Raw genomic sequence first — 25,026 nt, 5'->3', positions numbered from 1 at the left:
AATCAGTGAATTGCTTGTCCCCAAAACCCTAAATACAAACACTTACATCATGTCAGCACTTTCAGGTTAGTATATTAACACTTTGGTATAATGGGGATATTGACAGCAGTTGTCTTGGTAACAGCTTTTTGCTACAAAACAACTTCATATATACTTTTCTCGCGTTTTTCTGAAAGATTGTATGTTTTGCCATTTTCTGACCGACTTACAGCTTTACCAGTCATATCTAATGGAAGTATACAGAAACGTTTCAATGAATGTTTCGATAAAAGTGCAACAAATTAAGTTGACCTTGAATAATGGCTATGACCCTGACCTTGAATCGAAAAGGTCATGTAATCATTGAGTTCCCTATCCCCTAATATATCATTTCTGGGTCGCGAGATATGACGTTTTTAATCTTTTAGCATCCTTCAAATCAATGTCAATGTTACCATGGAAACCATCTCCTGTGAGTTTGCGCAAGAGAATCCAAAGAGGCAACATCAGTTTTCTGAAGGCCCAGATGTTACTCTAACCAAATATACTGCCAAACTTGTACTTCAAGGCGGGCAATTTTTTTCAAAATTTCAGCCTTGGCGCCCCGACTATTATAAGTATGTAGTGATATTTAGAAGGCGGCAATGAGCTTCCGAAGAAGAAGACGAATAAGACACTGTGTTTTTTTAAAGGCTCAAAAGTTGGCAAAAAACAATGGCGAATGCAATTTAATCCATCCAAATGCTCAGTTATCAGAATGACCAGTCCAAGACTCAAAACCAAAGACTTTCGATTACATGTTATGTAACCAGAAATTAACACCTGTTGATTCAAACCCATACCTTGACGTAGAGCTTTCTCACACTTTATCATGGAATCTTCATATCGACAACACAGTGAAGAGAGCAGAAATGTGAAAAGAAATCTCCACTCTGCACCCAAAGAAACCAAAGTTCTTTCTTATCAATCAATCGTACGACCAACACTTGAATATGCTGCTTCAATATGGGATCCATACACACAAAAGAACATAACAAAGTTGGAGAAAGTACAACGGTCTGCAGCCAGATTCGTTTGTGATGACTATAATCGACATAGCAGTGTAACAACTATGCTTGAAAAGCTTGGGTGGCCTACATTACAAACCCGTAGAAAAGCGGCTAGACTTACGAACCTATACAAAATAAGAAAAGGTGAACTGTGTGTCACTGCAGCTAACAATCGTCTCTCACCAACTAAGAGTACACGACTCCATCCAGCTAGATATAAACACCTTGATTCAAAAACTGAATTGTTCAAGAACTCGTTTTTCTCCAGAACAATTGTTGACTGGGATGAACTGATTGCTTCTGTCATCGAATCACCTTCGACACATTCATTCAAGACAAGACTTAGAGATCACTTTAAATCTTGGCTGAGTAAATCATAAATGGCAGAGTACCACCTAATTTGGATGAAGAATCATTGAAGTTTGAGCGTACCATGCACCACTTTTTAAAATTTGATGTAGACACTGGACGTACGTACTGTACAAAAAGACACAGCGAGAGAGGGGTTAAAAAGGAGCCACGAGAAATATCAGTGGAAAGCGGGATGGTCACCGAAAACACTGTCGCGTAGACGTCGACTGACTGCTCGAGCGTTCGCTTTCACGTTGAAAGCGGCATCTTCTGATGTTCATATGTTTAGTATTTGAGAGTTAATGTCAACAATTTACTCTTTTCATCAGACCAGAAGTTTGTGTGTCTCAGACACCACACGAAATTGTAACAGTGTGTAAAGCAGGATGCTTTGAAGAAGTCGCCTCGATCCGACTAACGCATCTTTTGATGTGTTCTGTTTAGAGTAAATTGTAGTATTACTACTGATCTTCGCACACAGCTGACAGACCAAGTAATAACACTCGAATCACTCTCATATCTCGTATCCGACTCAACTTCTGTATGTACGTACCAGGATCACACTTGAACTTAAAGGGAATTAGCTCAGACTATACACAGTTGTGTTTAAAGATCTACACTGGAAATCAAGGCAAACACCCAGCATAGTGCCTCGTTCATTGACTTCCCGCGAAGCCAAGTCCTCTTACCAAAAAACTGAGTGCCTGTCAGTTCCAAGTGTCCTTTATTGTGACGTCCGTAAAGTCTAAATTTACATAACGCATGGCCAATGGCCAAATAATTATTTCTGGGCGTTATCATGCCCTAAAAGTTTTCTCAAAACATTGATAAATGATCACTATGAATCCTAGATATTTATGAAATGCAGACTGTCGTCTCATGTATTCGAGTATGCTTGGAATCCTGTAAGGTCTGAATCCAATATCCTTGAGACAGTCTTTTGACCTTTCAGTCAAACTAGGCCATGCGATGTTGTTAAAATATTAAGTTTACTGAAAATATGAATATGTCATCTGTGACACTTTCCCCTCTTTCCAAAATTTGTAACGCCCTCGTTACAGACTAAAATATCTAAAAAATAATTTACCCTTCATAAATGAAAATTGAAAAGAAGTAATTAATGCTGTTTCGTATGAAGTTTTAGAAATGTAAAATTTATACGACCCTTGAAAACTAAGAGTGCTAAAATCTCAAATTCCGAACCAGATATTTCGTCAACATGTACTTCAATGAATAAATGACATCAAAGATAGACATCACAGATAATTAGAAAATTGAATCGTAGAATAATTATATCCTGAGTTGGCTATTGATCATGAATTGTGTACTTCTCAATCACATCACAAACATACGTTCGACTGGCCAGTCTTTTTCAATCATTCACACAATCATACTGATAGATATGACCATTCATAACGTACTGTTCGGGCCCCCTCTATTTTCATTAACACTATCAGACAAGTACATTCATCAATAGAATTCTCAGGTCTAAAGAACTTTGCTAGGAATTTTATATCTGCAGCATTTAAAAGTTGAACATAAAGAAATATAAATAGGAGAATATTTTAATGTTGACCAAGTTATACCCGATTCATCGTGTACATAACTAAATTATAACATAAGTATTCCTATCTGAAAGGAATGTAGGTATCTGTCTCGTAAAATCAAACGATGACATTAAATAGCTATGCTATGAATAAACATTAACTCTTAAATATTTCATCACGCCAATATTGAAAATTGTCAACGACAAACGATCAGCATGCCATATTCGTGATCATATTCCAAATATCTTTAACTACAGACGAAATCAATATTATGAAAAATGGTATGGCATAAAAGTGTGTGATAAACTATTTATGTCAGTGACGTCGTCTGTGTTTAGTTAAGTCAAAATTAACCAGTCAATGTTATTCAAGTAATCTAAGTCTAGTAACTTGTGATTTCACCCTGATATCAGCTATCAAGAACACTGTTCTAAATGTATTGTCTTACAGCTATCCTTAAAGTTACACTAACTAATCAGCTGTTACAGTCATCAAGAGAAGTCAGTTGCGCCAACACCATCATTGTCGTGTAAGAAACCCTACGTCATTATTTAAACATTACAGGCATCTTAGCTGTTCATCCATGTTTAAAATTTGACATCTTCAGTATGTTAACGACTTGTGCAGAACTAATAAGACCATTAATATTAATCCAGTAAGTTGTTGCTATGGGTTCGTTTACGGTATTCTCTTTCGATATAGCAACTTAACTTCTAGCAGGGAATTAGCTAGCAAGAGGTACTCTCAGAATCACTGCACAGGGACTAGACCAAGATATGACTACAAGATGATTTATTGTTCAGCACTGGCTCAAACACCACTTCAACACAGGTTCGGGAGATATAAAATCTACCCAACAAGTCCCAAGCTCCTATCCATCACTCCACCCATCTCTCTCCATATCTAGTTACAATAGTTATCCTATCTTATAGCCCAGAAAAGGGGCGTTTCTCGATATGCAACGCATATTAATATCACAACACAATTCTTATTCTAAATCTGCATCCGGCGTCAAGAGACGTTTCAAACATCCGATTGGTTGGGAGTTTACTATATTTACATATGATCACATGATATTCAAATTATCATTGCCACGCATCAATGTTCGTTGCCATCTTAACAAATACTTTCTATAACAATATATTCTTATGACAGTCAATGCCGACTATGAATGCATACAAATTCTATTCCTTTGAAATTGTAATAAGTTTGTTTGACATTTAGCCGACATCGATGTCTCCAGACATCCAGTCTCTTCTTTGAAAGCTAATCTAATGGTTCCCTTTGTTTCAAGCCCAGCACTCTAACTTGAACTTGATACTATAACTAACAAAAGCTATAATAACATTACCGGAGATTAGGTTTTAGATACTTATTGTTCTCGCTACTAATAGCATTTTCCATTGTTTCTTCTAATTGTATTCTTTTGTTATTCACGTGTCTTTGTACTTGATTGGAATGTTCCCTTTTGTAGTTATAATTGTGTGTTGGTTTTGCTAAAGTGCTTGGCCAAAAACAATAGGATCCATTATATCGATACATTTGTACTTCTGTATTAGAATTTCGCCTGTTTCCAAATTTATCAACCTAAAATCAGTTAATATCTTTTACTATATTTTCATATAAAAAATGTATGTAACAAAGTCAATTAAGTCTTCATTACAAGTAACCTGATTGACCATAAGTAGGTTGGCAATTTTCTCATTGCAATTCAATATACCCTTTGAATCAATACCACTAGAAATTATGCACGCAGCTCAAGTGAAAATAGTCCTTTCTCATCGAGTATATGGGTGCAATTTTTCTTTGTATCTATATATGATTATGGACATTTTTGTTTGCCCTTTGGTGACCCTATAATTGGAAGTTCGAACGATTAACAGTTCATCTGAGGAATTTCATAAATTCTTGCAGAATTTAAAAGGAATTTCGTATAGACAATAACACAGTTCATTTCGGTCGGATCTCTGTTTTACACTCAAATTTTGAAAATCAAATATTTATCTTGTACTGCAGATTCAATAAAATACTATATCAACATGGTTCCTTCCTTTACTGTAGGAACTTTAAATCACACAGTCCGACTCAACGTGTGAACAACGCATTTCTGTAGCGTTTTCGGCTCACAATAACTCAGAGTCAATAAGACTTCGGAGTTTCCAATACTCCATACCTCAATAAATATTCTTATTAAAACTAAAATTTTCTCCATAGATAAATCAATAATATTCTTTCTGCTTGTACGCGACCATTGAGATGTAAAACAGCATCACTGAAATGGTTGTGGTAAGAAAATAGATTCCCAGAATTGTTCGTCGTCAAACTAAATCGAGCATACAATTATTATGTCTTACACATGTCTCATGATTAGCTTTGTACACACAGTAACAAACTCGCTGATCGTGAATAGAAATGAATTCGCGCAATAATAATAATGTCAATCTTTAAAAAAGTTTTACTACCGGCTTGTTCTTTGTCCATCAAAAGTCTTAAATATGTATTTCACATGCAAACTGCTGCGATCTGTATAAGCGTCCGATATTTTTTGTTGAAATTAAACTGTTCTTTAACTACTCGTCCTTGTCACTGCTATAGCAATTGAATGTCAGCTGGTCGCGTTGATGGCTTCACTTCAAAGTTTGTCATAGTCTTTATCGTTGTCTCGTTATTCAAAATTCGACGGTTTCAGACACAATCTCTCCTGCTGCAATTGTATATTCCGTTACTGCAATATTATCAGTTCTAGTTCGTGTAGGATTCCCACCATTGGAACATAATCGTTAAAGTTTCCTTTCGAAAAGTTCTTGAATCTTCTCCGCATCTTTTTTGTACAAACTTTTTCTTCTCGTGCAAGGCCAGATTTCCATCATTGTTTCTTCGTTACAGTGTTAATTTGTTTTACTCACCCAGCGGGGTTGTGTTTTTCTTCTTAAAGGTTGTCGGTAAGTCTTCGTAAGGTTCAAACTTGGTTCATCATACACACAAATGGTTGTTCAAGCCCCGGATCTCCATCAATATTACTACTGAATCCGATATCCTTGAGACAGTCTTTTGACCTTTCAGTAAACTAGGCCATGCGATGTTGTTAAAATATTAAGTTTACTGAAAATATGAATATGTCATCTGTGACAGTAGTATAAAACGTCAAATGCTAAGCTCTTATGACCAGGATTTAGTGTGTCTCAAACACCCAAATGCTAAGCTTGTATGACAAAGTGTAAATAGTTCATATGGCGCATAGTAATGTCATATCGTTAGAAGAAGGTATATCCTCCTCCTAAAGTAGACGATTATCCCTCGCCTACATCTATCTGTAGAGGGCGCAAAAATATAGCAATTGATCAAAGCTAAAATGGATAAATGCCACGCCCAAATGAATTAAACAAATATTTTGATTTACTACATTTTCCAAGGGATCCAATGGACGCAAAAAGATCGGATAAATTAACTATCCCTTCTGTTAACTCTGTGGAGTTAATATTCATTCGTACACAGTGAATACATTAATGCGCAAACCGTAAAGCCGATATGGGTAATTTTGATTGTTTGATTAAACAGCCACCAATTTGATTATAGAAAAAGGATGTATTTTAATGTTGAATTGCGAAACTAAAAATAGAAACAAAACGAAAGGTAATGGATTTATACACCCCCTGATTTAGTATATCAAGTGAAAGATGACGTCAACTCGACCATATTTACAGTTTTGAATCACAATAGATCTAGTGGTTACTGATGGTAACAGGTGGCATTTAGATCTGTTTGTGTGAATCAATGCAATCTGTTGGTTATCTGTTCGAATATGTAATTGTGACTAGTCTTCACGTAGTGCCATGATTCGACACACCCTGAACGTCATATGCCTTTTAATAGCAGTGGATTTAGCAGACGGAACAACAAAACAACCACACCTTATCATTATTTTAGCTGATGACTTTGGATGGTTTGACATCGGTTACCATGGTTCTATGGTACAGTCACCATTTCTGGATAACCTCGCTCGTGGTGGCGTAAAGCTGGAAAACTACTACGTGCAACCATTGTGTTCTCCAACCAGAGCACAGCTGATGAGTGGCAGATACCAGGTACATCATGTTATTTACTGTAGCCCAGTAATTTCGGACACAGTGACTGTTTATGATAAAAACTTATCAAATACAAATGGTTTTTATATCATTGTATATGGGTCAAAACATAAATAGCAACATAAAATGTTTATTTTTGGTCAATCAACGTGTGACTTCATCCATGACATATGTTTATCCTAGACCTTTGAAATAACCGTTATTGTCATAACCTAATGTATTACATCCAGCCACCCAACAAGATCAGCCATCAATGGAAATCTTCCAATTCCCGAGAGTACACCACACGACTTACCAATTTCATTTTAAATACATTGCTGTGAAACACTGGAACTCCCTCCCCGTTGCATTAGAGGCTACACATTTAAAACGACATATGTACCTTTGAAAAAACTAAGCTAACAAATTATACACAAATTGACTTCTGTTTTCTGTTCTCCTTTTTTGTTTATCTTTTTCTTCTTTCCTTTCATGACACAGTCAATTGATGTTTGCACGCTGTTGTTGTAGTTGTCATTTCACTTATTAGTCAGGATCATGGACTAGATTAGTCCCTAGTGGACTATATCCATGGACCTCACCAGAAACATGCTATCATTTACTGTCTGCATGTTATGGGGCCATGGACGATACTGTACCGTAGGCTTATGCTGAGCCGCTCTAAGGAGATGGTTTGAGTAAACATCGGACAATTCCATTATATATTTGTATATAGCAATTGTATACTCTAAACTCAGATACAAGTAGGGATATTGGTAGTCGGTAAATTTTGTAGTTCTTGAAACCATATACATGGAAGCAAAGACCTAGAGTAAATAATTTACAACAATCCCCATGACAACGTAATATATATATATATATATATATATATATATATATATATATATATATATATATATATATATATATATATATATATATATATATATATATATATATATATACCTATCGGTAGGTAGGACTAAAATTGGTGGGTGGGTACTACTACTAGGGCAGCTATAGATAGGTTTTAGTAGGTATATCTACCTTACAAGACAACAGTCGTATATCTTATATGTTTACTCAGATTCGATATGGTCTACAACATTTAGTAATCCAGCCAGATCAAGCTGTGTGTTTGCCCACCAATGAAGTCACTATTGCACAGAAACTGAAGGAAGCCGGCTATGCTACTCACATGGTTGGTAAATGGCATTTAGGCTTCCATAGAAAAGAATGTCTACCAACGTACCGTGGTTTTGATTCATTTTTTGGTGAGTACAACTCATGGTATCTATGTTTGCAAATTTAGCATAATATAGTCTTTGATATCATACGCTTTATTTATTTATTTATTTATTTATTTATTTATTTATTTATTTATTAACCATCCATCCAACAGACTTTGCCCAATAACAGGAGGAAGGTTCAGTTTTAGTGCAGGAGGAAACCGGAGTACCCGTGGAAAAACCTGCGTTGTTCGGAGTCAAACCGAACGACACTCTAGAATGGGTTCGAGAGGCACCATCAGCAACACAGCTCATTAATGCATTTATTGTATATTTGTTCTATCTGTGTAATCCTTGACGTCATAGCTCAGTAATGCATTTGTATTTATTTCTTGTATATTTATTGTATCAGTATCACAAACTTGACTTGTCACATACTGGACTAGTTCTACTTCTGTGATCCTCACCAGATAATATTATCAAACTAAAAACATTTCTTTGAAATGTATTTTTTTAATGAATTCCATCCATCCATCCACCCCTCCATCGACCCAGTCATCCATCTACGTACCTTCCTACCTCTGCATATACTTTCTTCCCACCTACCTACCTACCTACCTACCTACCTATCAACCAACCAACCAACCTACCTACCTACCTACCTACCTACCTACCTACCAACCAACCTACCTACCTACCTACCTAACTACTTACCTACCTACCTACCTACCTACCAACCAACCTACCTACCTACCTACCTACCTACCTACTTACGTAGTTTGAAAGGTAATAATCTTTTTAATACTATATTTTCATAGTGCTTAATACACATCCTTATGTTTCAACTGCAAACTATAACATTTGAATTAACCACAGCATGTATGTATTACAGGTTTTCTAAATTGTCTGATCTACCATTACACCTATGATTTTGGATATTACCATGACGATGGCAACGGCAACCAGACCTTATTATTTGGGTGGGACCTCTTCAGAAATGAAGAAAGTGTTGCTAAGCAACACAATGGACAATATTCTACCATATTGTTTGCTGCTGAAGCAGAGCGTATCATAAGAAATCACAACCCAGATAAGGTTAATTAAATAACATGTTATGTTTAGTTCAATGATTTCAAAGTACATCTGAAATGACGAGACATCTATTTATACTGACAGTTACTGTATGTGGTGTGAACACAAATGAGAGAGAGAGAGAGAGAGAGAGAGAGAGAGAGAGAGAGAGAGAGGGGGGGGGGGGAGGGGAGGGAGAGAGAGAGGATCAGTATATCATACATGCTTTCATTGTCAGTTTACTTTGAGTATATATTAGCACATATATTGGCCTGTTTTACTTCGCTGTCGAGATACATCGTAAAAGCTGGTCGTATTCTCCATGAGAGTTAGGAGGTACAACCAGCTAACAATGTATCTTGACAGTACAGTAAACAGACTAGGGTTAGGAGGTACGACCAGCTAACAATGCATCTCGACAGCACAGTAAACAGACTAGGGTTAGGAGGTACGACCAGCTAACAATGTATCTCGACAGTACAGTAAACAGACTAGGGTTAGGAGGTACGACCAGCTAACAATGTATCTCGGCAGTACAGTAAACAGACTAGGGTTAGGAGGTACGACCAGCTAACAATGTATCTCGACAGTACAGTAAACAGACTAGGGTTAGGAGGTACGACCAGCTAACAATGTATCTCGACAGTACAGTAAACAGACTAGGGTTAGGAGGTACGACCAGCTAACAATGTATCTCGACAGTACAGTAAACAGACTAGGGTTAGGAGGTACGACCAGCTAACAATGTATCTCGACAGTACAGTAAACAGACTAGGGTTAGGAGGTACGACCAGCTAACAATGTATCTCGACAGTACAGTAAACAGACTAGGGTTAGGAGGTACGACCAGCTAACAGTGTATCTTGACAGTACAGTAAACAGACTAGGGTTAGGAGGTACGACCAGCTAACAGTGTATCTTGACAGTACAATAAACAGACTAGGGTTAGGAGGTACGACCAGCTAACAGTGTATCTTGACAGCACAGTAAACAGACTAGGGTTAGGAGGTACGACCAGCTAACAGTGTATCTCGACAGTACAATAAACAGACTAGGGTTAGGAGGTACAACTAGCTAACTATGTATCTCGACAGTACAGTAAACAGACTAGGGTTAGGAGGTACGACCAGCTAACAATGTATCTTGACAGTACAGTAAACAGACTAGGGTTAGGAGGTACGACCAGCTAACAATGTATCTTGACAGCACAGTAAACAGACTAGGGTTAGGAGGTACGACCAGCTAACAATGTATCTCGACAGTACAATAAACAAACTAGGGTTAGGAGGTACGAGCAGCCAACAGCTACAGTACAGTACAGTACAGTAACGGACTAGAGTTAGGAGGTATGACCAGCTAACAATGTATCTTGACAGTACAGTAAACAAACTAGGGTTAGGAGGTACGAGCAGCTAACAGCTACAGTACAGTACAGTAACGGATTAGAGTTAGGAGGTATGACCAGCTAACAATGTATCTTGACAGTACAGTAACAGACTAGGATTAAGAGATACGACCCGCTAACAATGTATCTCGACAGTACAGTAATGGACTGGGTTAGGATGTACAACCAGCTAACAATGTATCTTGACAGTACAGTAACAGACGAGGGTTAGGAGGTACGACCATGCAGCTAACAATGTATCTCGACAGTACAGTAACGGACTAGGGTAGGAGGTACGACAAGCTATCAATGTATCTCGACAGTACAGTAAACAGACTAGGGTTAGGAGGTACGAGCAGCCAACAATGTATCTTGACAATACAGTAAACAGACTATGGTTAGGAGGTACGACCAACTAACAATGTATCTCGACAGTACAGTAAACAGACTATGGTTAGGAGGTACGACCAGCTAACAATGTATCTCGACAGTACAGTAAACAGACTAGGGTTAGGAGGTACGACCAGCTAACAATGTATCTCGACAGTACAGTAAACAGACTAGGGTTAGGAGGTACGACCAGCTAACAATGTATCTCGACAGTACAGTAAACAGACTAGGGTTAGGAGGTACGACCAGCTAACAATGTATCTCGACAGTACAGTAAACAGACTAGGGTTAGGAGGTACGACCAGCTAACAATGTATCTCGACAGTACATTAAACAGACTAGGGTTAGGAGGTACGACCAGCTAACAATGTATCTCGACAGTACAGTAAACAGACTAGGGTTAGGAGGTACGACCAACTAACAATGTATCTCGACAGTACAGTAAACAGACTAGGGTTAGAAGGTACGAGCAGCTAACAATGTATCTCGACAGTACAGTAAACAGACTAGGGTTAGGAGGTACGACCAGCTAACAATGTATCTCGACAGTACAGTAAACAGACTAGGGTTAGGAGGTACGACCAACTAACAATGTATCTCGACAGTACAGTAAACAGACTGGGGTTAGGGGGTACGACCAGCTAACAGTGTATCTTGACAGTACAGTAAACCGACTAGGGTTAGGGGGTACGACCAGCTAACACTGTATCTTGACAGCACAGTAAATAGACTAGGGTTAGGGGGTACGACCAGCTAACAATGTATCTTGACAGCACAGTAAACAGACTCGGGTTAGGAGGTACGACCAGCTAACAATGTATCTCGACAACACAGTAAACAGGCTAAGCACTATGCATACTAGTAACTTAATATAAATATCGACATATGTAATATTAATTGATTTACAGCCATTATTCCTATATTTACCATTTGCCGCTGTACATAATCCTCTCGATGTGCCCCAAGAATACGAGGAGCTTTACGCAGGGGTGATAGATGACGAAAATCGCCGTAAAAAGGCTGCCATGGTAACATGCTTAGATGATGCAGTGAATAATATAACCAAAACATTGATGGAAACTGGACTGTGGGAAGATACTGTTCTGATATTTTCAACAGGTGAGACTTCTTATTACTAGGAGTACCACAACGTATACTATCATGTGATGGTATATAGAGACGTGGTATAGCGGTAACACCAGGTGTGTAAATATCGACAAACCATCATGTGACGGCCGAGAGCGACCTGGTATAGAGGTAACACCAGGTGTGTAAATATTGACAAATTATCATGTGACGGCCGAGAGAGACCTGGTATAGAGATAACACCAGGTGTGTAAATATTGACAAATTATCATGTGACGGCCGAGAGAGACCTGGTATAGAGATAACACCAGGTGTGTAAATATTGACAAACCATCATGTGACGGCCTAGAGAGACCTGGTATAGAGATAACACCAGGTGTGTAAATATTGACAAATTATCATGTGACGGCCGAGAGAGACCTGGTATAGAGATAACACCAGGTGTGTAAATATCGACAAACCATCATGTGACGGCCTAGAGAGACCTGGTATAGAGGTAACACTAGGTGTGTAAATATCGACAAACTATCATGTGACGGCCTAGAGAGACCTGGTATAGAGATAACACCAGGTGTGTAAATATTGACAAACCATCATGTGACGGCCTAGAGAGACCTGGTATAGAGGTAACACCAGGTGTGTAAATATCGACAAACTATCATGTGACGGCCTAGAGAGACCTGGTATAGAGATAACACCAGGTGTGTAAATATTGACAAACCATCATGTGACGGCCTAGAGAGACCTGGTATAGAGATAACACCAGGTGTGTAAATATTGACAAACCATCAATTGACGGCCGAGAGAGTTTTTCTTCAGCTCTGGAAACAATTTATTTCCTGTCTTGTGTTGATCAGCATTTTTTCCCTACATTTGGCTGGCGAAAATTTTTTTTTGGTAAAGCCCCCCTCCCTCCAGAAATCAAATGGTTTACCCCTTACAATAAATTTGATCATATATCACATGATAAGTATAACTTACAATTCGATCATATATCACATGAGTTTAACTTACAATTTTATCATATATCACATGATAAGTATAACTTACAATTTTATCATATGTCACTTGATGAGTTTAACTTACAATTTTATCATATATCACATAAGATTAACTTACAATTTTATCATGTATCACATAAGTATAACTTACAATTTTATCATATATCACATGATAAGTATAACTTGCAATTTTATCATGTCACTTGATAAGTTTAACTTACAATTTAATCATGTATCACATAAGTTTAACTTACAATTTTATCATGTATCACATAAGTTTAACTTACAATTTTATCATGTATCACATAAGTTTAACTTACAATTTTATCATATATCACGAATTTAACTTACATTTGATCATGTATCACATAAGTTTAACTTACAATTTTATCATGTATCACATAAGTTTAACTTACAATTTTACCATGTATCACATAAGTTTAACTTACAATTTTATCATGTATCACATAAGTTTAACTTACAATTTTATCATATATCACATGATAAGTATAACTTGCAATTTTATCATATATCACATGATAAGTATAACTTGCAATTTTATCATGTCACTTGATAAGTTTAACTTACAATTTTATCATATATCACATGATAAGTTTAACTTACAATTTTATCATGTCACATAAGATTAACTTACAATTTTATCATGTATCACTTGATAAGTTTAACTTACAATTTTATCATATATCACATAAGTATAACTTACAATTTTATCATATATCACATGAGTTTAACTTACAATTTTATCATGTATCACATGAGTTTAACTTACAATTTTATCATGTATCACATGAGTTTAACTTACAATTTTATCATGTATCACATGAGTTTAACTTACAATTTTATCATGTATCACATAAGTTTAACTTACAATTTTATCATGTATCACATGAGTTTAACTTACAATTTTATCATGTATCACATGAGTTTAACTTACAATTTTATCATGTATCACATAAGTTTAACTTACAATTTTATCATGTATCACATGAGTTTAACTTACAATTTTATCATATATCACATGAGTTTAACTTACAATTTTATCATGTATCACATGAGTTTAACTTACAATTTTATCATGTATCACATGAGTTTAACTTACAATTTTATCATGTATCACATGAGTTTAACTTACAATTTTATCATGTATCACATAAGTTTAACTTACAATTTTATCATGTATCACATGAGTTTAACTTAAAATTTTATCATGTATCACATGAGTTTAACTTAAAATTTTATCATGTATCACATAAGTTTAACTTACAATTTTATCATGTATCACATGAGTTTAACTTACAATTTTATCATGTATCACATGAGTTTAACTTACAATTTTATCATATATCACGTGAGGCCTAAAAAAAACAATTGTTTTGGTTCTGGTTACCTGACCCCCAACCTAGTTTTTCACTGCTGACCCTAAAAAATGTTACATATTCGAGAAAAAAATGATGAAATTGCAAACAAATTGTGCAAAAAAGTTTCATGAGAAATAGTGGATGTGGAAACTGACATCAACTTAAAAAGACAACACTTCTTCCAATCTATAGAGGCTGTACACCTGATAGGAAGAAATAAATGACACAGAGACCATTTGGAAAATAATGGGAAACATGAACTAGACACTCACACATGAAACAAAATGTAATGAAATAAAATAAAAAATCTACCTATCCCACCTATTCTAAAATTGAATGTAACCGGAACCACACAATTTTTTTATTAGGCCTGATAAGGAAATCTTACAATTTTGTCATATATCACAAGATTAGTTTAACTTATAATTTGATCATATATCACATGATAAGTATAACTTACATTTTTATCATGTGTTACATAAGTACAAATTACAATTCAATCATGTGTCATATGATAAGTTTATATATCATATATCACATGATAAAATGTACGTTATACTTATTGTAATACAAATATATCACATGATAACTATAACGAACATTTCATCATGTATCACATAAGTTTAACTTACCATTTTATCATGTATCACATAAGTTTATAAGTTACAATTTTATCATATATCACATAAGTTTAACTTACAATTTAATCATGTATCACATAAGTTTAACTTACAATTTTATCATGTATCACATAAGTATAACTTACAATTTTATCATGAATCACATAAGTTTAACTTACAATTTAATCATGTATCACATAAGTTTAACTTACAATTTTATCATGTATCACATAAGTTTATAAGTTACAATTTAATCATGTATCACATAAGTTTAACTTACCATTTTATCATGTATCACATAAGTTTAACTTACAATTTAATCATGTATCACATAAGTTTAACTTACAATTTTATCATGTATCACATAAGTATAACTTACAATTTTATCATGTATCACATAAGTTTATAAGTTACAATTTTATCATGTATCACATAAGTTTAACATACAATTTTATCATGTATCACATAAGTTTAACTTACAATTTTATCATGTATCACATAAGTATAACTTATAACTTACAATTTAATCATGTATCATATAAGTTTAACTTGCAATTTTATCATGTATCACATAAGTTTAACTTACAATTTTATCATGTATCACATAAGTTTAACTTACAATTTTATCATGTATCACATAAATTTAACTTACAATTTATCACATCACACGATAAGTTTGACTAACATTTTATCATATATCACATGATAAGTTTGACTATCTGTAATTATCAACAGACAATGGTGGCGCAACCAGCTATGGTAGTATCAATTGGCCATTGCGTGGAGGAAAGAGATCAATGTTTGAGGGCGGTATAAGAGGTGTTGGCTTTGTAGCAAGTCCTTTATTGGATGATAGTGTCATAGGCACTGAAAATAAAGAGATGATGCATGTCACGGATTGGTTTCCAACACTTGTACACCTGGCTGGGGGTTCTTTAAATGGTACAAAACCACTGGATGGTATTAACCAATGGGAAATGATCAGGCAAGTTGGTCTCCCATGGTTATACTTAAAGTCTAGAGGATAATCCATATACTTCCAATCTCAAAATCTGTCTTTATCCCATCTATGAGAAATCATGAATCAAAAATTGTTAATGGAAATGAGTAAACCTCAACTGTTAGAATGATGTAAACAATGTATAAGTAACATCCTGATATTAAAGGCAAATTTGGACAATTGCCCCCAATAAATGTCAACTTATCATTGGCCAGAATTCTATGATTGATTAGGAAAGGCATGATGATTTTAATCACAGTAATTAACTCAATCATACCTTTGACACCAGATGAGATTCAAAGCCATAAATTGCCTCTAGACTACCATGGTCAATTCTTTCATGGAGACTTTAACAGTTTTAACATGCAAAAGGTAAAATTATGACAATTTAATTCTCTTTTTTCCCTTGTAGATTTTCTTGCCAAAGTATCTGTGGTTACTTTTTTTGAAATCACATTCCAGAGAGAATTTGTTATGCCATTTCAGCCTATAACAGCACAGTCTACATATTGTGTTTGTCTACTGCTGAATCTCATAAATGTCTTCATTTACTTGGATCTTTTAACAGTTGATGATGTACATCAACTGTTACGGAAGTATTGTGACCAATGAGTATCTTGTCTTTGGGTTCACATAATTAAAATAAAATAAATCCCAACCTACCTACCTACCCTATTTTGAGAAGTAATGTTATCGGAAACAAACATTTTTTTTATTTTTGCTGAATGAAATATATTTTTATTTTGCAGTCAGGGTAAACCATCTTCAAGAGATGAATTTCTGATAAACATTGATCCATTAGAAAGATGTAGCAATCCATCAGCACCCAGTCTATACAGAGAGAATCCATACTTTGATATCTGTGTACGTGCTGGTATACGGTATGACAAGTGGAAACTAATAACCGGAGTGCCAAGTAAGTCTAAACAAATCACAAAGTTAGGTGGTCCTAGTCTATACAAAGAGTATCCATACTTTGATATCTGTGTACATGCTGGTATATGGTAATGACAAGTGGAAACTAATAACCGGAGTGCCAAGTAAGTCTAAACAAATCACAAAGTTAGGTGGTCCTAGTCTATACAAAGAGTATCCATACTTTGATATCTGTGTACATGCTGGTATATGGTATGACAAGTGGAAACTAATAACTAGAGTGCCAAGTAAGTCTAACTAAATCACAAAGTTAGGTGGTCCTAGTCTATACAAAGAGTATCCATACTTTGATATCTGTGTACATGCTGGTATATGGTATGACAACTGGAAACTAATAACTGGAGTGCCAAGTAAGTCTAAATCAATCACAAAGTTAGGTGGTCCTAGTCTATACAAAGAGTATCCATACTTTGATATCTGTGTACATGCTGGTATATGGTAATGACAAGTGGAAACTAATAACCGGAGTGCCAAGTAAGTCTAAACAAATCACAAAGTTAGGTGGTCCTAGTCTATACAAAGAGTATCCATACTTTGATATCTGTGTACATGCTGGTATATGGTATGGCAAGTGGAAACTAATAACTAGAGTGCCAAGTAAGTCTAACTAAATCACAAAGTTAGGTGGTCCTATAGTCTATACAAAGAGTATCCATACTTTGATATCTGTGTACATGCTGGTATATGGTATGACAACTGGAAACTAATAACTGGAGTGTCAAGTAAGCCTAACTAAATCACAAAGTTAGGTGGTCCTAGTCTATACAAAGAGTATCCATACTTTGATATCTGTGTACATGCTGGTATATGGTATGACAACTGGAAACTAATAACTGGAGTGCCAAGTAAGTCTAACTAAATCACAAAGTTAGGTGGTCCTAGTCTATACAAAGAGTATCCATACTTTGATATCTGTGTACATGCTGGTATATGGTATGACAACTGGAAACTAATAACTGGAGTGTCAAGTAAGCCTAAATCAATCACAAAGTTAGGTGGTCCTAGTCTATACAAAGAGTATCCATACTTTGATATCTGTGTACATGCTGGTATATGGTATGACAACTGGAAACTAATAACTGGAGTGTCAAGTAAGTCTAACTAAATCACAAAGTTAGGTGGGCCTAATCTAACTATTGGTTAATGGTAGTCTGTCTATTGATGGAAACTTTGATGACAAGGTAACAAGTGAGCTACCAATTGGTTCAATAGACAAAGTACCAGGTGTAAACATGTTATTTTTTCATGGTATGACACACTGGTGACCGATGATTTTTTATTTTATTTTTATTTTTATTTTTATTTTTTTTTATTTTTATTTATTTATTTTTATTTTTTGTTGGGGGGGTGCATATTTATTAATTTGGGCTGGGGGGGGGGGGGCTAGTGGGGAGAGACAAAGGGGGGCTAGTGGGGAGGGGTATCATGGTAATCAGGAATCTGACAGGGGAGGGAGGAAATCAAAAAGGTGATGGAATTCATCGTGTATATTATAATATAATATACATATTACGAATAATATTACGAATTCTTGTCATAAGAGTCCAACATCACTTAGTATTGGAAGTTGGAATATTCAGGTTGGTCTTACAAACAAATGTAATGATGTAGATTTTCAAGATATTGTTGATAAATTTGATATTTTTTGTGTACAAGAAACTTGGCTTTCAAAATCGCATGATATCTCACTGAATGGCTATAACTTTTTCAGATCTGATCACACTTTTCGTCATAAACGTAGTAAACGTGCTGCTGGGGGATCTGTTGTCTTTTTCAAGCCAATTTTACAGAGTGGTATTCAGAAATTGGATTCAAAAATTTCAGATTGTCTTTGGTGTAAACTGGATAAAAAATCTTTTTCATGTGTTCGAGACATTTATATCTGTTGTGTATATATACCTCCACAAGGTTCTATTATGCATTCTAGCGATGATTATTTTGATTCGCTACAGTTTGAAATTTTACGTTATTCTTCTTGTGGGGATGTAATTTTGCTTAGTGATTTTAATGCTTGTACTGGCAATCTACAAGATTGTATTCGTGATGATGATGTTGATTTTTGTAATTCTCAAATTGATTTCATTCCCGATGATATTTATGAAAGAATTTCCATGGATAGTGGTAAATTTTGTAGTAATAATTTTGGTCGTGAGTTGATTGATCTTTGTATTCAAAATAATTTACTAATTTTAAATGGTAGGACTATTGGTGATCTGAATGGTAAACCCACATGTTGTAAATATAGTGGCTATAGCATTGTTGACTATGGAATTATTTCAAAAGATTTGATTGATCTTGTCCAGTATTTTAAAGTTTTTGGTTTGTCTCACCTTTCTGATCATTGTCCTGTGGGTCTTTCACTTCATTCAGTGTCACATTTGTTTAATTCTAACGATAAGTTTTCTGGTGTACTTCCTTTTCCTAGTAAATACATTTGGGATGATACTTCTAAACAACAGTTTATTGAAAGTTTACAACGTTCATCAATAAAAAATGATTTGGATAAACTTCACTTAGCATGTAGCAATAATGCTACAAGTTTATTTGAAAATATTTTGCATAAAGTTTCAGATAGTTCTTTGAGAAAAATTACTCCTAGAATTAAGTCAAAGAAAACTAAAAAGAAAAAACAATCATAGTTTGATAAATCATGCTTCTCATTGCGTAAAGATTTAAAACAATGTTTGAAGATATTAAGTCTTTTTCCAAACGACCCTTTTATAAGAGGTAGATGTTTTGTTCTGAGAAAAAGTTTCAAAAAATTAATCAAACAGAAAAAGTCTCAGTTTAAAAAATCTAAACTTTCAAAATGAAATAATGCATTCTCTAATGACCGTAAGTGGTTTTGGAAACTGTTGAAAGATTTATCATCTCAAGATAACTGTAATGTTGATTCTTCTGTAACTGCGGATGAGTGGTTTGAACATTTCAAAAAATTGAGTATGAATACTTCATCATCTACAGACGTTTCCTCTAAGAATATTGAGAGTGAGTTGTTTTCTATGGAATCGGATGATGGTAGGATAGACAAAACTCTCAATGTCTCGTTTCGTGAATTAGAAATATTAAAAGCATTGCGTAGGTTGAAATTTAGTAAATCTCCAGGTTTTGATGGTATTTTGAATGAAATGTTGAAATGTGGTAGTCACATCTTACTCAAACCACTTTGTGAGTTATTTAATGTCATTCTTTACTTTGGTGAGTTTCCATCTACCTGGAAAAATGCCATGTTGGTTCCAATATATAAATCTGGTTCAAATGTGATCCTTCTAACTATAGAGGTATTTATGTTAATAGTTGTTTGGCTAAACTTTTTACTTCTGTGTTGAATAGCAGACTTGTTCATTTTCTAGAAGAAAATAACCTTTACACTCCATTTCAGTCAGGTTTTAGAGCTAAAAGAAGAACAACTGATAATATTTTTGTACTTAAGTCAGCAGTTTAAAAATGTGATTATTCTACAGTTGAAGGTAATGATAGCAAACATCTTTACACTTGTTTTGTAGATTTTCGAAAGGCTTTTGATAGTGTTTGGCGCACAGGTTTATTTTGGAAATTAAGAAAATATGGTGTAAATGGTAAATTTTACCACCTTGTCAAATCTATGTATGATAATGTACAATATTGTGTTAAAACGGGTGTTGGTATTACCAAGAATTTTCAATCTTTTGTTGGTGTTAAACAAGGATGTAACTTAAGTCCTACTTTATTCAATATTTTTTTTAAATGATCTTCCATCAATTTTTTATTTGAATGATAGCCCTGTAAAACTTACAACTTTGTCTCTGAATTGTCTTTTATATGCTGATGATCTGTTATTATTCTCTGAAACTAAAGCTGGGTTGCAAAGTTGCTTAGATAAATTACACTGTTTTTGTACAAAGTGGAAGTTAACAATCAATATTAAGAAAACTAAAGTCATTGTATTTAATAAAGGAAATCAATTAATTAAGGGAGTGAACTTTTTTTTTTGATGGCATTACACTTGACATTGTAAAAGAATACTGTTATCTTGGTATCATCATTTCTGCTAATGGTAAATTTAAACAAAACTTCAATAATTTAAAACTGAAATCGATGAGAGCTCTGTTTAGTTTACGTAGAACTATTTCTCCAAATGGGAGTATTTCTATTGACGTTGCGCTAGATCTTTTTGATCGTTTAATTGTTCCTATTATGACTTATGGTTGTGAAGTTTGGGGTTATGAAATTGATAGCAAAAGAAATTTTCTTGATGATGTTAGTTTTTCTTTTTATAGATTTTTACTTGGGGTTTCTAAAAAGGCCTCAAGGTGTGGTATTATTGGAGAATTGGGTCGTTTTCCTATCAATTTCACTGTAATAAAACTGATGCTCAAGTATTGGTATAGATTAATTGTTGATGGAGATGGTTTACTGAGAGCAGCCTATATGTCTTCTATGCATTACTCAAAATGGGGCATTTATATAAGAAATTTACTTGATAAATATAGTGAGAACAGCATTTGGTCAAATCTTTGCAAATTCAATTATACAATCAAAAAAGTTCATGATAATTTATGTAAAGAATTTTGTAAATCTTGGTTCAGGGAATTACATAATGACATTAGAAGAAATAGTACTGATAAAAACAAATTGAAAACATATAGATTGTTTAAAACAGATTTTGTTTTTGAGAAATACCTTGTTCATATTAAAAATCCTGTTCATAGAACACTAGTGACTAAATTTAGAATTTCAGATTATAACATTCAAATGGAATTAGGAAAGCGTTGTAGTCCTAAGATTCCTGCGGATGAAAGATTCTGTAAATTTTGTCAAAATATGGTAGAAGATGAATTTCATCATTTTTTCATCATTCTTATTTCTGTATGCTTTACCATGCTCGCTAAAGCATGATGTTATGCAATAAAGATTGATTGATTGATATATTGGTTTCAAAAACATATTAAACAGAAACAGCATTTTGAAATAAACTTGTGACATGATATAGTCCCAAAACCAGCAGTGTAACATGATATAGTCCCAAAACCAGCAGTGTAAGATAATTTTTAGTGAGTGTATGTTAAATTGACTCAAGTACACTCAACATGTCTTTTCATATGACACACACCTTTTCTTTTCAGATATTTGCTCTTAGCTTCAAAGGTCTGATATGTTCCAAGAAGTCATTCCCACCCCTAGTAGTGTAACCATGGTAACATGTATCACTGATCTTTTCCTACAGGGCAGCCTTATTGGACAGCGCCTCCAGAGTTGGATGTAAATGATATGCGTTTAAAAGAAAGCAAAGATAAAATGGTGTGGTTGTTTGACATTGAGGATGATCCAAATGAGTTGTATGATGTGTCTGATGACAACCCTGGAATTGTAATAACTTTGTTAAAGAAGCTAGCAGCTTACAATGAGACAGCTGTTCCTGTCAACTATCCCACTGGAGATGTGAATGCTAATCCACAGTTAAAACCTACTAAAGCATGGGGACCATGGTAGTAGACATTTGATGTAAGACTAGAGACGGGTGGCTATAGTACCTAGGTTTGAAATGTCCTGTTGGAGGTTATGGCAACAACAACAACAACAACAACAACAACAAGAAACACACTACATACTATATGACAGCATATATGGCAATAAACATTGATGCATGCCCAGAGAACATTCCTAGAGATGAGAGATACCTCAGTTGTAATGGCACTGCATTCAAGTTAAATTAGCATACTGTACTATAGACATGGGGGTGGAGGATGGGGTGGTGTTTATCTGCATAATCAAGGTACCACAACATCCACCATATACAACAATAATGGGCTTATTTAGTTTGTCTCACAGTATGTCTGCAGCCTTTGTCATATTGTTACTGACTTATGCCATTCTTTAAACCTCTCAGTACTTGGGAAGGAAACACTACCATAACACTACACACTACCATAACAAAGAGACAAGTAAAAGTCAAGTCAAGGTAAAGGATACCTTGTAAATTCACTAATTTTAATAAACACTTGGATGTTAAATGAGATCAAATGTGTTGGTTTCATTCACTTTCACTTAGCAGTATGGAGTTGCACATAGGTAGAATTAAGTGGTGTATAGCCTAGGTCTTGTTAGGTAACTTTCATTTAAATTGTTGACAGCTTGTATTGCAATTACAATAACAATAAAGACAGTCAACAACACATTTCATTTAAGTTTAACAGTTACAAATGACAGATTTTTTCGAAGTCAGTCCAAAATTTTTTCTAACATCTCATTACCATTGTCAGCAGTTTACTACAATGGATCCCCACTGTATCACTCAATGCATCTCCACTGTGTCACTCAATGTATGCCCACTGTATCACTGAATGGATCTTCACTGTATCACTCAATGCACCCCCACTGTATCACTGAATGGAATTTGTCTACAGTATTACTCAATAGATCCCAGCTGTATCAATCAATGGATATCCACTGTATCACTGAATGGATATCCACTGTATCAATCCATGTATCCCCACTGTATCACTCAATGTACCCCAAATGTATAAATCAATTGATGTCCACTGTATCACTGAATGTATGTCCACTGTATCAATCCATGTATCCCCACTGTATCACTCAATGGATGTCCACTGTATCACTCAATGGATATCCACTGTATCACTCAATGTACCCCAAATGTATAAATCAATTGATGTCCACTGTATCACTGAATGGATGTCCACTGTATCACTCAATGTATCCCCACTGTATCACTCAATGGATGTCCACAGTGTATCAATCAATGGATATCCACTGTATCAATCAATAGATCCCCGCTGTATCAATCAATGGATGTCCACTGTATCACTGAATGGATGTCCACTGTATCACTCAATGTATCCCCACTGTATCAATCAATGGATGTCCACTGTATCACTCCATGTATCACTCAATGTATGCCCACTGTATCACTGAATGGATCTTCACTGTATCACTCAATGTATGCCCACTGTATCACTCAATGGATGTCCACTGTATCACTCAATGGATGTCCACTGTATCACTCAATGGATATCCACTGTATCACTCAATGTATCCCCACTGTATTACTGAATGGATGTCCACTGTATTAATCAATGGATGTCCACTGTATCACTCAATGTATCCCCACTGTATTAATCAATGGATGTCCACTGTATCACTGAATGGATGTCCACTGTATTAATCAATGGATGTCCACTGTATCAATCAATTGATTTCCACTGTATCAATCAATGGATGTCCACTGTATTCATCAATGGATGTCCACTGTATCACTCAGAGGATGTCCACTGTATCAATCAATGTATCCCCACTATATCAATCAATGGATGTCCACTGTATCACTCAATGGATGTCCACTGTATCACTCAATGTATGTCCACTGTATCAATCAATGGATGTCCACAGTATCAATCAATGTATCCCCACTGTATCACTCAATGTATGTCCACTGTATCAATCAATGGATGTCCACTGTATCAATCAATGGATGTCCACTGTATTCATCAATGGATGTCCACTGTATCACTCAGAGGATGTCCACTGTATCAATCAATGTATCCCCACTATATCAATCGATGGATGTCCACTGTATTAATCAATGTATCCCCACTGTATCACTCAATGTATGTCCACTGTATCAATCAATGGATGTCCACTGTATTAATCAATGTATCCCCACTGTATCACTCTATGTATGTCCACTGTATCAATCAATGGATGTCCACTGTATTAATCAATGTATCCCCACTGTATCACTCAATGTATGTCCACTGTATCAATCAATGGATGTCCACTGTATTAATCAATGTATCCCCACTATATCAATCAATTGATGTCCACTGTATCAATCAATGGATGTCCACTGTATTAATCAATGTATCCCCACTGTATCACTGAATGGATGTCCACTGTATCAATCAATGGATGTCCACTGTATCAATCAATGTATCCCCACT

At 35.1% G+C, this 25,026-nt stretch overlaps 2 protein-coding genes across 2 annotated transcripts; both read left to right on the top strand.

Moving 5' to 3' along the window:
• The first annotated feature begins 850 nt into the window (after positions 1-850).
• Positions 851-1,408, top strand: LOC144450647 (uncharacterized). The gene has a single exon (XM_078141292.1). It carries the CDS (start codon positions 851-853, stop codon positions 1,406-1,408), a length of 558 nt encoding a protein of 185 aa, XP_077997418.1.
• Positions 1,409-6,674: 5,266 nt separating this feature from the next.
• On the top strand, positions 6,675-23,142 carry LOC144450524 (arylsulfatase B-like). Its single transcript, XM_078141168.1, has 7 exons — positions 6,675-7,011; positions 8,078-8,264; positions 9,112-9,314; positions 11,973-12,183; positions 15,886-16,135; positions 16,900-17,066; positions 22,293-23,142. Exons 1-7 carry the CDS (start codon positions 6,760-6,762, stop codon positions 22,556-22,558), a joined length of 1,536 nt encoding a protein of 511 aa, XP_077997294.1. The 5' UTR covers positions 6,675-6,759; the 3' UTR covers positions 22,559-23,142.
• Positions 23,143-25,026: the final 1,884 nt, after the last annotated feature.

This window comes from Glandiceps talaboti, chromosome 20 (assembly GCF_964340395.1).
Source record: "Glandiceps talaboti chromosome 20, keGlaTala1.1, whole genome shotgun sequence".
NCBI lineage: Eukaryota > Metazoa > Hemichordata > Enteropneusta > Spengelidae > Glandiceps > Glandiceps talaboti.
The sequence above is the reverse complement of the archived record's forward strand: the minus strand, read 5'-3'. Positions and strand labels throughout refer to the sequence as shown.